This window comes from Stegostoma tigrinum, chromosome 31 (assembly GCF_030684315.1).
Source record: "Stegostoma tigrinum isolate sSteTig4 chromosome 31, sSteTig4.hap1, whole genome shotgun sequence".
Classification (NCBI taxonomy): Eukaryota; Metazoa; Chordata; class Chondrichthyes; order Orectolobiformes; family Stegostomatidae; genus Stegostoma; species Stegostoma tigrinum.
In genome coordinates this window covers 38,696,215-38,710,920 of record NC_081384.1, presented here as the reverse complement: position 1 = coordinate 38,710,920, position 14,706 = coordinate 38,696,215, and the positions used below count along the sequence as shown (strand labels likewise).

Sequence of the window (14,706 nt, the reverse complement as noted above, 5' to 3'; positions counted from 1 at the left end):
CAGCAATGGTTTCTGCACACTGTCAGGCTTGCAGGCTAATTTCCTCCAATTAAACATTGGAAAAACTGAAGCCATTATGTTTTGTCCCCATCACAAATTCTATTCCCTAACTATCAACTCTAGCTTTCTTCTTGACTACAGCTTTAAAAGGAAACCAGACTGTTCACAACCTCAGTATCACGCTTGATCTGGTATGATCTGCCTTGGCATTTCCACCTTGTTGCTATTATTTGAAAATTCTTATCCTTATGGCTTCACCTCTTCATATCACTACAATCTCCTCCAGCATCATAACCTCCTGTCATCTCTCTCACAAACACACACACACACACACACACACACACACACACACACACACACACACACACACACACACACACACACAAGTAAATCATTCACATACACAGTGGGTAAACAGGGAAAAACAGATTTCTCTCTCCAGGTACGTTTTGAGAAAAGAAAACACATTTTGGCCAATAATTCTTAGTTCTTGAAGGCAGGAAAATAGGACAGGGTATAGAATGCTGAGGCAGCTGTCAGTCTGATATTCTGCTGCACAATCATAAGTGTCACCAAACAAAATCAAATATCTGTGGGATCTTTGCCAGCACAGCTTGCTCAGGAAACACAGAATCAAGGAGCATAATCAGAATTCAGACTGGACTAAGGCTCCAGGTGCCACACTGGACCCACAACAAGAGGGTTTTCAGAATTGGGAGAGCTAGGCTGTGAAGCTCAGTTCCTCCTCCAGGCTGACCACAGCTGAATAATCCAAGCAATCTGCAAAGCAGAAATTGCAACCTGACAATTGTAAAACTAGGCACGGGGTCTGCAGTAAACAAGCAGCCAGCAGGAGGCATGTGATTTCAAGAAATGCCTTGTTAGAAAGGAATTCCACTGTTTTTTTCATTGACCGCCTTAAAAAATATATATCCATAACTCTTTGAACATAAGTATATAAACATTGTTAAATTTGAAGCCACAAAAGCACCAGTTATAATTACATTCATGCGATCAACATTGGTACTGAGATCAGGATGTTAGGCCTTACTCATCTGGGATCCAAAGTTGTCCTCCTGCCTGAGTCCACATTAATGCACTCTGCACCATTAGCCCTTTCTGACCCTTATACATTATCTCCTCCCAAGGCTTTTTCTCCAATATTAATATATATATTCACAAATTCAGGCTGTTGTAAGGTGTTACTATTCTCCTGGCAAGTATTCTCCTTGGTCATGAAGCATCAATAGGTCTCTGGGTTGGAGATTGTTGACATTGATTCTGTTCTTGTTGGTGTGAGGAGACATTAAACCGGAGGACCTTTTGTCTCTTAGACTTCCTTCACTGAAGATGCCTTTCCTGGTGAAATAGGCGCTCTCTGGAGGACTTTTAGTCTCATGGAGGACAGCTCCATGCTCCAGCCAGAAGTTTTCCTTTTCACAGTTTCCTGAATCTTTAGACCAAACCATTTGCTCATTTTGACATTACCCTGCATCCCTAAACAAAGTCATACCTTTCTGACTGTGTCCATGGGATTGCTGATGAGTCTTTGGCAGATTTATTACAGTCAAAGGAAGATTTGACTTCGGTGAAAGCTATTGGATGACAAGTGAAACAGAAATTTGTAAGCAACAAGATTAACCATAATATAATGCCAAAACTATCAGAGAGTATCAGCAGTATTGATTCAGTTTTCAAGCTACAAAAACCTTTACGATGCACGTGAGAAGCATGTACAGAGAATAAGCCAGACATCAAATACAAAAGTAGTCATTGTCAGCACCATGGAGCAAGGAAACCTCACAGATACAAGCAGTGCCCAGCTACTAACAAAAGAATATTTTAGCCAGGTCACTCTTAGAAAATGTGCAGACATAGACCACAGATACAGAACAGGAAAACGTCAAATAACTACTCATTCAATGATTTCATGTAGTAGAACAGGCTGCAATGGAAGAAATGTATCAGTAAAGGGGAATTAGGTGACCAAGATCTAGCATTTTGGCATAATGGTATTTATGTCAATGGACATTGCATTAATTTTCAGCTTCTTACAGTATCAAGTGAAATTGTATTATCCAATAGTGTACCATAGGTGAAGACATACTGTTTGTATCCTATAAAGTGCAAGTGCATGGCCTGGGGAATACAACTTAAGATGTAAAGTTTACCACTAGGAACTCTGTGACACAAGGGTAGCAGTTAGTAGAGATAAAGGAGAACATATTTGAAAAATGAAATATTCTTATTCTTGATAATAAAATGTGAGGCTGGATGAACACAGCAGGCCAAGCAGCATCTCAGGAGTATTCTTGAGCTTGACCCCAGCCTTTTTCAAATGGCACAGACAGTTAAATTAATTAAAAGAAAGAAACAAATGGTCAGGGAACAACAGCTCAAAGATTTTTTTCAACCAAAGAACAACTGGGCTTCCCAGTCACATGGTGGAACCCAATAGAAAATAGAATCTGTTGAGATTAAATAAGAGATGATGAGCCATTGGTTATGACAGGATCAGACAGTGACTTAGAATGTGTTACTTTTAGACAGTACACCCCACACCCCAACTTCATTCGCTTGTATTTCCCATAATAGCCTTTGATATGGCACTCGAATGTATTCTGAAATTCTAAGTGGAGTACATCACCAGTTCCCTCATTATCCACAGCTGTGTGGTAATGCTATTACTGTGTACTGCCCACTGGAGGTGTTCCCAGGCTTTTGCAGTTAAAATAGAGTCTTCTTACCTCTGGCGAGCTGTATGAATGATTTCAGCGTTTCTCATAGCTTTTCAAGACGAAAGCCGCTAAATCGTACGTTCGATCAATGGTTTCCATTTCCTTACTGAATCAAACCCAATACCTGTGGCTTTAATAATGATTCCCGTAATTTGAATGGCTTTGCTAAATGAATCCCATTCTTCATGACCTGATGAGTCCCAATAATTCAGTGGATTTCCCTGGAAGATTCATGCTCCCTGTGGCTCTGCTAATAATTCCCATGGTTTTCATGGTTTATTCTGGCTCAGTATGCGGTTGAACATGTTCTTCTGGATCTTAGTCCTTTTCTGTGATCTCAGCAGTCTCCTTACTTGCATCTTCCATTAGATCTGGTCTGTTTAAGCTTCTAAAGTACCTGTTTGTCCCTTTAAGTCTGGCTTTGTGACATTACCAAGTCTAACCTCATTTAAGTTGCTTCTGCAGTGCTGGATTTCCCTGTTTGCAGTTGTACCATGTGATACCTGCTCACTATGGTGACGATGTTCAGTCTGAGCTGTAAGCAAATGTTAGTAACTTCCAGGCTGGATTACTGCACCATTTTAAAGCGACCCCCGTGCTCACCAGTCATTTTAAACTCCACCCACGGAGCCTCTGACCTTTGTTCACTTAAAGACTGAAAATCCAACTCAGAATTGCTCCTACAAATCACTGCCTCATGATACAGTCTTGCCTGTTTTGGAATGGCTAATACTCCAACTCCTGGGAGTTGCTAAATCTCCCATTGCGGCCAGTCTCTTACCAGAAAGCAAATAATGCTTGGAAATCGCAGCGGGTCAGGCAGTGTCCGTGGAGAGAGAGAGCAAGCTAATGTTTCGAGTCCAGGTGTCTCTTCACCAGAGCTGTCTCTTATCAGGACTGGAATACATTTTACAATTGACTGTAGATTCTGTCCTGTAGAATCTTACCATGAATTTATTTTTAACAGCAATCTTTGAGGTTCACTTCTTTCAGTCTGCATGGGCAGCCTTCTTAAAGCTTTGTCTGATGTCTCTTCCAAGCTCCACCATTTGCTGCCTGATTGTATGGTGAAGTATTGCCCCCACTGGCACCAGGTCATATGGTGGATCCCCATAGATCTATCTGGCAGATTTGATGTTACCCTCCTCTTCCCTGTTTGGGATTTACATGACCTGGTTGTTGGAATGTGCTGGAGGAAAACCACCTGATGGTCTAATGAGAAGAGGCTCCTGTAGTTCATTGCACAATAACAACCAGGGTGCATGATGGCTCAAAGCACCAGGGACCAAGGTTCAATTCTAAACTCAGGTGACTGTCTGTGTGGAGTTTGCATATTCTCCCCGTGTCTGTGTGGGTTTCCTTCGGGTGTTCCAGTTTCCTTCCACAGTCCAAAGATATGCAGACTAAGTAGATTAGCCATGGGGAATGCAGAGTTACAGCTGTGTGTGTATGGGATACACTTCGGAGGGTTTGTGATGAGTCCATGGGCCGAGTGGCCTCTATCTGCACAATAAGGATTTGCTAAGTTACATTGGTATGATAGATATTGTCACTGACACCTTGAGGAATCTTTGCTCCTTCAAGTTTCAAAACTGCTCTCTTGCCCGAGTCTGCGTATTGATATCATTGTGTTGGTTTGTGTTTAATGCTCTCCTCAGCATTAACTCTTTCAGAACCTTACTGAAATAACTCCAGAGAGACTAGTATGCCATCACTAACTCACCCTTTATTTACATGAGGTCAGTACTTGACACCAGTCCGGCTTCCTCAGAGCCAGCTCTTAGAGTAAACAGAATCTCTGACAATCCTGTTTATATCTGTCAGCCAGAGCTCCTTGATTACAAGAATAAAGTACAATACAGCACAAGAAAAGGCCCTTTAGCCCTCCAAGCCTACACCAATGCATTTTGCCCTTCCAGAATAAAACTGTCTTCATTTACAGGATCCATATCCCTCGACTCCTTTCTTATTTATCCAGGTGCTTCTTGAAATTTGCTTCCACCACCTCCTCTGGCAGCGCGCTCCACCACCCTTTGTGTGAAAAACATGCCCCCCTTACACCTTGAACCTATGTCCCCCAGTAAATGACTGCCCTACCCTGGGATAAAGCCTCATCCTTTCCACTCTACCTGTGCCATTTACAATCTTATAAACTCCTTTCGGGCCTCCCCTCAACCTCCTGCATTCCAGTGAAAACAAACCCAGTCTATCCAACCTTTCTTCTTAGCTATGATACCCCATACCAGGCAACATCCTTTTCTGTACCCTCTCCAAAGCATTCACATCCTTCTAGTAGTGTGGTGACCAGAACTGTATGTAATATTCCAAGTGTGGCTGAACTGAAGTTCTGTAAGTTCTATAAAACTGCAGCGTAACTTGTCTATCCTTCTCCTCAGTGCCCCTTCCAATGAAGGAGAGCATACCATAGGCCTTTTTACTACCTTATCTACCTGTGCTGCTACTTTCAGTGATCTGTGGACCTGCACATCCAGATCTCTCTGCATATCAATACTCCGAAGGGTTCTGCCATTCACTGTATAATTTCCCTGTCTACTTGACCTTCCAAAATGCATCACCTCATGGATTAAACTCCATCTATTTTTCAGCCCATGCCTTCAACTGCTCTATATCCTTCTGTATCCTCTGTCAAGCATCCTCGCTATCCTCAACTCTACCAATCTTTGTATTGTCCACAGACTTACTAATTAGACCTGCTATGTTTTCCTCAAAATCACTAATGCCGTTCATGAACAGCAGAGGTGCCAGCACTGATTCCTGTGGAACACCACTAGTCAAGGCCCACCATTCCAAAAAGCATCCTTCCACCACTGCACGCTATCTCCTACAACTAAGCCAGTTCTGTATCCATCTTGCCAGCTCACCCCTGATACCATGTAACTTCACCTTTTATAACAGGCTACCAGCCCCAATCAGGGAACTCATATTCTATGAGGTCCATGTGGCTGACCTCATTACAATCACTATACTTACAACCCTATGCAACAGCCTGGGAGGGGTCTGGTGATAGTGTCCCTACTTCTGAGTTGGGAGCCCCATGTTCAAGACCCAGATGATACAGAAGTGTGTCTTAAGATCTGTGAGCAGGTTGATTAGAAAGTATTTACAACAGCCTGATGATCACTGAGCCTACCTATGTGGTGAGGGTGTGGTTTTCTTTTGCAGAAGAATGTTGCTACCAATTTTCTTTACCAACTGTGTCTAAGGGACTATTTGTTTTAAAGTAATGGAGAGTCAACGACTAACAAGAAAAGACTGTTCACAAGATGTAGTTTATTGCAGTTAGGTACACCTTACAGTTGCTAAGACAACAAGGGGAATCAGTCTTGGATGATTTGGTGGTGGATAATTTTAGAGAAGGACTATGGGGACACCTGGAAGTATAGATTTGCTCTCCACGAAATCTGCAATAGACACCTGCTTGAACTGACATTTCAGATTATGCTGAACAGATACATTGTAAAGAGTAATAAAATTTCCAAGGAATCAACCCATCACCTATGGTTAACTCAAAATGTTAGTGTTTCAGCCTAAAAAAAGCACATATAATTGTCCAGATAGACAAGAACATTGCACAGAGAATAAGAAAGAGCAAAGAATGATCAAAAATGAATAAAGAGGGAAGTTTGAGAGTATGAGAGAAAGCTAGCCGGTGCAATGATAATATCACTCACCGAGTCCTGGGGAATGAGGATTGGACTGAACTGTCTCATCACAGTTTTGAGTAAATGGCTAGTTGATTGGAGCTGACAGTTAGAGCAAATTGCTCACACTCAGAGAGATTCTTAACTGACTTTCTGTCTTCAGACAGACTGCACTTTAGTTGTGCAAGGTCAGAGTGAGGAGAAATGTCTCTCTCTGAGGTTGGGGTTCTCGGCGTTTTCAAAGTGAGCAGGTTATTTTTGGGGGGTGGCAGCTTTCTCTTTGCATGAAAGTCGTGACAGCGTTCCTCATCCACTGGCATGGACCCTCACCACCTTGGCATACCCTTCACTGCAGTGGCAGTGATTTGCACCCACTGGCAGCCCCCATGCATTTGGACATCCAGTGGGAACAAGGTCTAGTTCAACCACAATGCACCCCACGGTTGAATAAGCCACCCAGTGCATCATGTCCATAGCTGGTTATTGGCTGCCTGCACATGCTGTGTGGTGCAGAGTCATACCTGCACAAACTCATGGAATTATCATCCAGAACAGGTTGTTTGGGAGAAAGGATCAATGCGTTGATCACACTGGAAAATTCAGGGAGGGAAAGTGGAGGGAGGGAGTAGAGAATGAATGGAAAGGTTAGAGCGTGGAGGGAGGGTATAGAATCATAGAATCTCGACAGAGAGGAATCAGGCCATTTGGCCCATCGAGTTCACACTGACTATCCAAAGACCGTTCCACCCAGACCCACCCACCTAACTTGCACATTTCTGGGCTATGGGAGGAAACAGGAGGGGCCGGAGGAAACCCACACAGATATGGGGGGAGCATGCAAACGCTACACAGACTGTCGCCTGAGGATGGAATCAAACCCACTTCCCTGGCGCTGTGAGGCAGCAGTGCCAATCACTAAGTCACTGTACTGCCACATTGATGGTGGAGGGAGGATGTAGAGAATGGAAGGAAGGGGGAGGTAGGGAGAGAAGGTGGGGGGTGGTTAGTGAATAGAGAATCTTGGTGTGAGTGAAGGATTTATTGAGTTGGAAAGGAAGTAATAACCAAAGTAAAGTGGAAGGTGAGCAGAGGCAGGGTTTACTGAGGGAAGGAAGGTGAGCAGAGGGAGGGTTTACTGAGGGAAGGCAGGTGAGCAGAGGGAGGATTTACTGTGGGAAGGAAGGTGAGCAGAGAGGGGGTTTACTGAGGGAAGGAAGGTGAGCATTGGGAGGGTTTACTGAGGGAAGGAGGGTGAGCAGAGGGAGGGTTTAGTGAGGAGAGGAAGATTAGCAGAAGGCACATTGAAGAGAATATCTTATCAAGAGGTGAGTGAGGATATGTGAACCAATCTCTCAGACTCCATGATGATCGTTAGTATTCTTGAGCCATAGAATCCCTACAGCAAGGAAGCAAGCCATTTAGCCCGGGTCCACACCAACCCTCTGAAGACCATCCCATTTAGATCCATTCCTGTACCCTTTCCCTGTAACCCTGCATTTTCCATGGCCAATCTACCTAGCTTGCACACCCCTGAACACTACGGGCAATTTAGCATGGCCAACCCACCTAACCTGCACATCTTTGGACTGTGGGAGGAAGCTGGAGCACCCAGAGGAAACTGACACAGACACAGGGAGCATGTGGAAACTCCACACAGACAGTCACTCATGGCTGGAATTGAACCCGGGTCCCTGGTGCTGTGAGGCCGCCACTAAGCCACTATACAGTTGCTAACCACTGAGCCAACGTGCAGTGAAGAAGGTAAGAGTTCTGAAGGGTTTAATGTTCATGGCGTACAATGACTTCACCCATTCTACTGAGGTCTCACATAGTCTGTGGGTGAAGACAAGGTGTTCTACTCTCACTTCCAGAGGGAACAGATACATCTGGACCAGCTCCAATGTTCTAGTTATTATTTCTATCTAGTTCTATTTACGGCTTTCATGCAAGAAACCATCTTGCTAACCAAGAAGCATGCCCCTTCTTTAGATACTGTATGGTGATAAATCAATACTTACTAGGTAGACCCAAGACAAAACAAAGGAAGATTGGTGGCAACAGAGTACGTCAAACAGCTCCTACCCAGTACCATGTACTAGGAGAACTGGAAAGCACCCCAAGGTACCAAGTTAAAATACCACAAGTGTGTTCTGTGTCACCACACGCAGAAGTACAGAGGTGTATAATTGGAAGAGAGCCACACTGTGAGATATCAATATTGACGAAAGATCCCTAAATTCTCGAGGCAAACATGGGCAAGGAGTGAGAGAGGCTTACCCTCGGATAAGAAACCAGCAGTCTCAAACAAAGTGTGTATAGGCCAGCCCAGGAAAACTAAGGAGCATGCACCTAATTATGTTCATATCAAGGTTATCCTAAACATAGAATATAGCATCTCGCTCCAGCATAAGGTCATAATTAAGGATATTTGCTGATGACTGCAAAATGTTCAGCACTACGCAGAGCTCCTCAGATACTAAAACATTTTCAGGTTTGGGGTGATCGAGTGGCAAGTAACATTCATGTAAGTAACACAAGTGCCAGATAATGACTATCTCTGACAAAAGAGATTCTAGTCATCATTCAAAGATATTCAATGGCATTACTGTTGCTGGATCCCCAACAACCTGGCGATTATCATTGAGAACAAACTGAATTGGACCAGCAATATAAATACAGTGGTTCCAAAGCAGGGAATTTTATGGTAAGTAACTCAATCACCTGGTCTGGTGCAGCTTGAACAACTCAGCATTACCCAAGATAGAGAGTTTGCAGAGTGGGTAGCATGTAGGAATGGGGGTTGTGAATGAGAAATGGAGTTATGAATGAGGAGAAAAGATAATGAGTTTGGAGGGGGATATTGTGTGGGGAGAGGGGTTTAGTGACTTTGGAGTCAGGCAATCTGCTGTACTTAAATGGGAGCATGAAATCCAGTCAGAAACTAAGAATGTTCTGGAATCAAAACCAGAATTTACTGGTGAAACTCAGCAGGTCTGACAGAGTTAATGTTTTGAGTCCAGTGAACCCTCTTCAGAGCTGTTAGCAGATAGTATAAATTTTTCATATACTGAAGATGAGGCTTTGTGGGGAGGGAGATGTGAGCACATAGGTGGAGATGAAACACAAAAAGAGAGATGTGAAAGGGCTAGATAAATGAGGAGATTATTGATATAGGCCAGGATAAAAGAGAAACTGAAAAAGTGATGAGAACTGAGAGTAGCAGAGAACGGGCTGGCTGTGCCAGAGGCAATCCACATCATGATAGGTCCAGGTGTGTGTGGTTTAAAAAAAACATGGAAGGACACAATCAGACTCTAAAGTTACTGAACTTAATGCTGACTCCTAGAGGCTGCAGGATCCTTAAGTGGAAAATGAGATGCTGTTCTTCCAGCTTGCACTGAGCTTCACTGGAGCACTGCAGCAAGCCTGAGACAGAGGTGTTGGCCAGAGAACACAGTGATGTCTTGAAATTGACAAGTGGAAGCTTGGGGTCATTTTTGTGGACAGAGGTGTGGGTGTTCAGCAAAGTGATCACCCAAACTGTGTAACAGTTACAACTCACTGACTCCCACAGTTACTTTGACTATACATCTCAGACACTGCTTCCTGGAAGGACTCTATTCCATTCTCCCGGCTTTTTCCAACTCGATCTCATCTGTCTTGATGATGCCACCTTCCACGTCGGGGGTGGTGGCCAGAAATGTTGCCCTTTTTCATCATGAGGTTGACAGGTCTCTTAGCTGTGTCAGACTTATTTCCCACACTTCTGCCCTCACCCTTTCTCACAACAGTGAAAGGGTTTGCCTGGTCCTCACTTGCCCTCCCACCAGCATCCACCTCCAGTGGGTTATTAGGTGCCATTTCAACCACCTCCAGCAGGATCACACCATTTGACACACACTCCTCTCACCTCCCTTGTCAACATTTCACATGGATCATTTCATCCAGGACACCCTAGTCCTCTCCTTCCCCACTCCAAATACCTCTCCACAGCCTCACGGCACCTTCCCCTGCAACTGTAACCTTTATCTGTTTACCTCCTCACTATCCAAGGCCCCACTTTCCAGGTGAAGCAGCAATTTACCTGCACTTCACTCAATCTCTACTGTAGTCACTGGTCACTATGTGAAGTCCTCTACACTGGGGAAACTAAACACAAACATGGTGACAGCTTTGCAAAGTGTCTAACATTCTGTCTGCGATGAAGTCCTCAAGCTTCCTAAGGCTTCTGAAGATGGGTCCAGAGCCAAAACATCAGCTTTGCTGCTCCTCTGATGCTGCCTGGCCTGTTGTGTTCATCCAGCTCTACACCTTTGTTTTCTCAGATTCCAGCATTGGCAGTTCCAACTGTCCCCGATCTTCCTGTTGCCTGCCACCTCAGCACACCGCCATGTTTCTACGCCAACATCTCTGTCTTCGGCTTGCTGCAGTAACTCCAGCGAAGCTCAGTACAAGCTGGAAGAACAACACTATTTTCCACTGGGGACATTGCATCCTCTAGGGCTCAAAATCAATGTCCCTTTTTCCTAGCTGCTTTCAGTTCTAATGAGGGGTCACCAGACTCAAAACATTAACTCTACTTTCTCCCACAGATGTTGCCAGACCTGTTGAGTTTCTCTGACAATTTCTGTTTTTGTTTCAGATTTCCAACTTCTGCAGTTCTTTGTTTTATTTTAATGTCCCCAAAGCATTGCCCTTTTACTGGAAATGACTGTGTTCTGCCTCTGTTTGTTCAGGTGCTGAAAGGTTTCCCAGAATGCCTACAGGCTGACATTTGCCTCCACTTGAACAGGACCCTCCTCCAGAACTGTAAGGTCTTCAGGGGGGCAAGCCCTGGCTGCCTGCGGGCCCTGGCAATGAAGTTCAAGACCACACATGCTCCACCTGGTGACACACTGGTCCACTATGGCGACGTATTGACTGCTCTCTACTTCATATCCCGTGGCTCTATTGAGATCCTGCGCAATGACGTGGTGGTGGCTATCCTGGGTATGTGAGTCGTATCCATCTAGCTCTGACTCATTAGGATTGGCACTTTTCTCCCTGTAGGGGGCACTCTGTACCAGTGCTCAGGTGTTGGCAAGCGCTATTGAACACAGAGGATGAATGGACTTGGATCCCAAGGTTTCCAAAAGCTGCAGAAAAGATATTTTATATGTTTACTCATGCGATGTGGGCATCTCTGGCTAGGCCAGCATTTATTGCCCTCCATAATTGCTCAGAGGGCAGTTAAGAGTCAACCACATTGCTGTGGGTTTTGAGTTACATAGAGGCCAGACCAGGTAAGGATGATAGATTTCATTCTGGTCATTAGACTCTTAACTCCATATTCTGTATCAAATTCAAATTCCACCATCTACCATGGCAGGATTTGAATCCAGGTCCACAGAACATTAGCTGAGTTTCTGGTTTAATAGTCTAGCAATAACATCACTGCCTTCCCTTAAATAAAAGATTTAAGTTAGGGGTTTTCTCTGTGATAAGATTGAACAGTCCAGAATGGGGCAGGGGAGAGGGACATGTGTTTTGGGATATCTGTCACTGCTCCAGCTTCAGAGTAGTGCCCTAGATCCAACTATCTTCAAATGTTCCAATGAACTTCTGTGCGTCAGAAGACCATATGTGGGGTGTTAACTGATGATTGTACCAAGTTTAGCATTTCTCAGAGCTCATCCGATATTGAGGCAGTCTGTACCCATATGCAGCAAAACCTGGATATCATTCAGACTGATTAAGTGGCAAGCGATACCATCTCAAACAGGAAAGAATCTAATTAAATGACATTACAATCACTGAACCTGAACATTATGAACTAGCTGCTTGACCAGAAATTAGCTGGAATAACCATATAAATACTTCAAAAGCAGGTCAAACGCTGGGAATCTACAGCAAGTAACTTAGCTTCTGTCAATCCAAAGCTTGGCCATTACCAACAGGACACGGGTACTCTCCATTTACCTGGTCACAGTGACCAAGGAAATTCAGGCCCTCTCATATCCTCTCTGTCTGGCCCCTTCCCTTCCTGCCAGATCCCCCACACTCAGCAACACCAACCCCTCTCCACTCGCTCTCCAAACGCCCCACTGGCACTTTACTGACTTCTATTTATTCTATTAAACATTCCATGAAGGACTGCTCAAATGGGTGTAGCACCGTTCTTTAAATGACTTGATCATGGCAAGGTAGTAGATAGCCCAGTAGAATGAACATAGAACATAGAGCATAGAAAAGTACAGCACAGTACAGGCCCTTCGGCCCATGATGTTGTGCCGTGGAATAATCCTAATCCAAAAATAAAATAAACTAACCTACATTCCCCTCAATTCACTGCTGTCCATGTGCATGTCCAGCGGTCGCTTAAATGTCACTAATGACTCTGCTTCCACGACTACCGCTGGCAAAATATTCCATGCGCTCACAACTCTCTGGGTGAAGAACCTCCCTCTGACGTCTCCTTTATACCTTCCTCCTAACACCTTAAAACTATGACCCCTCGTGGCAGTCAATCCTGCCCTGGGGAAAAGTCTCTGGCTATCGACTCTATCCATGCCTCTCATTACCTTGTACACCTCAATCACCTCAATCAGGTCACCTCTCTTCCTCCTTCTCTCCAGAGAGAAAAGTCCGAGCTCAGTCAATCTCTCCTTGTAAGACAAGCCCTCCAGTCCAGGCAGCATCCTGGTAAACCTCCTTTGCACCCTCTCCAAAGCCTCCGCATCTTTCCTATAATAGGGTGACCAGAACTGGACACAATATTCCAAGTGTGGTCTCACCAGGGTTTTGTAGAGCTGCAGCATAACCTCGCGGCTCTTAAACTCGATCCCCCTGTTAATGAAAGCCAAAACACCATATGCTTTCTTAACAACCTTATCCACCTGGGTGGCAACTTTGAGGGAGCTATGCACTTGAACACCAAGATCCCGCTGTTCCTCCACACTGCTGAGGATCCTGCCTTTAATCCTATATTCAGCATTTAAAATGCATCACTTCGCATTTATCCAGGTTGAACTCCATTTGCCATTTCTCAGCCCAGCTCTGCATTCTGTCAATGTCTCGCTGAAGCCTGCAATAGCCCTTGATACTATCAATGGCACCTCCAACCTTTGTGTCATCAGCAAACATACTAACCCACCCCTCAACCTCCTCATCCAAGTCATTTATAAAAACTACAAAGAGCAGAGACCCAAGAACAGAGCCCTGCAGGACACCACTCAGCACTGACCTCCAGGCAGAATACTTACCATCTACAACCACTCTCTGCCTCCTGTCAGCCAACCAATTCTGAATCCAGACAGCCAAATCACCCTGTATCCCATACCTCCTGACTTTATGAGTCACATGAGAAGATTGGAGAAGTTGGGCCTGTTTTCCTCAGAGAAGGTTGGGAGGGGCTTGATATTGGGGTTCAGAATTGTGAGGGACCATGTCAGAATAGATAGGGAGAAACAATTCCCATTAGTGGAAGGATTGAGAATCAGACAGCACAGATTTAAGGTTCTCAGCAAAAGAAGCAATGGTGACCCAAGGATAACACAATGGGGAGCTGGAGGAACACAGCAGGCCAGCACCAGAGGAACCAGAAAGCTGATGTGTCGGTTTGGGACCCTGTACAAGGAGCAGCTTTTACACACAGTGAGTGGTCAGTGTCTGGAATGCACTGCCAGAGAGCGTGTTGGGGGCAGATTCAGTCAAACGATTCAAGAGGGAATTAGATTATTGCCTGAAAAGGAAGGATGTGCAGGGTTATGGGAACAGAGTGGGGGGAGTGGCTGTAATTGAATTGTTCCTTCAGAAAGCCAGTGTCTACATGATGGGCAGAATGGCCTCTTTCTGTGCTGTAATCAGTCTGTGAGGAGGACTGTTATGGATTTCACAATGATCCAGCCAGGGTGGTAAAATGGCCAGATGCTTGGCAGATGGAGTTCGCTGTGGGATGTGTGAATTTTTGCAATTTGGGACAGCGACTAAGGCAAGACTGTGCATCAGAATCAGCAGGACTTTCAAAAATGCAGACAAGCAGAGAGACATTGGCAATCATTTGCACAAACTTTTTAATGTGGCAGGGCACATTGACAGAGTGGTTAGAAAAGCAGATTTAGGTTTGTCGGGAAACAGAATAAGAAAGCAAAGAAGTTGTACAACAAATTTATAAATTACAGGTTCAGCATCGGATTGCAATGTGCAACTTTGTGATAGATGTCAAAGCATCAACAGTTTGTTACCGGGGATGAGGGAGCTGAAAGCTGCAAGTGATAAAGAGAGAGCTGGAGGATACAGGTTTTCAAGACTGTAGAGCCATACAGTCA

General features: G+C 44.5%; 1 protein-coding gene across 3 annotated transcripts in view; it reads left to right on the top strand.

Annotated features, from left to right (window-relative positions):
* kcnh6a (potassium voltage-gated channel, subfamily H (eag-related), member 6a) overlaps positions 1–14,706 on the top strand; it is a 220,707-nt gene that overhangs the window by 180,359 nt on the left and 25,642 nt on the right. For all 3 annotated transcript variants that reach the window (XM_048560824.2, XM_048560822.2, XM_048560823.2), the window contains one exon: positions 11,137–11,389. In XM_048560824.2, coding sequence (XP_048416781.1) covers positions 11,137–11,389 — 253 coding nt within the window. The remainder of the gene's footprint in view (positions 1–11,136; positions 11,390–14,706) is intronic.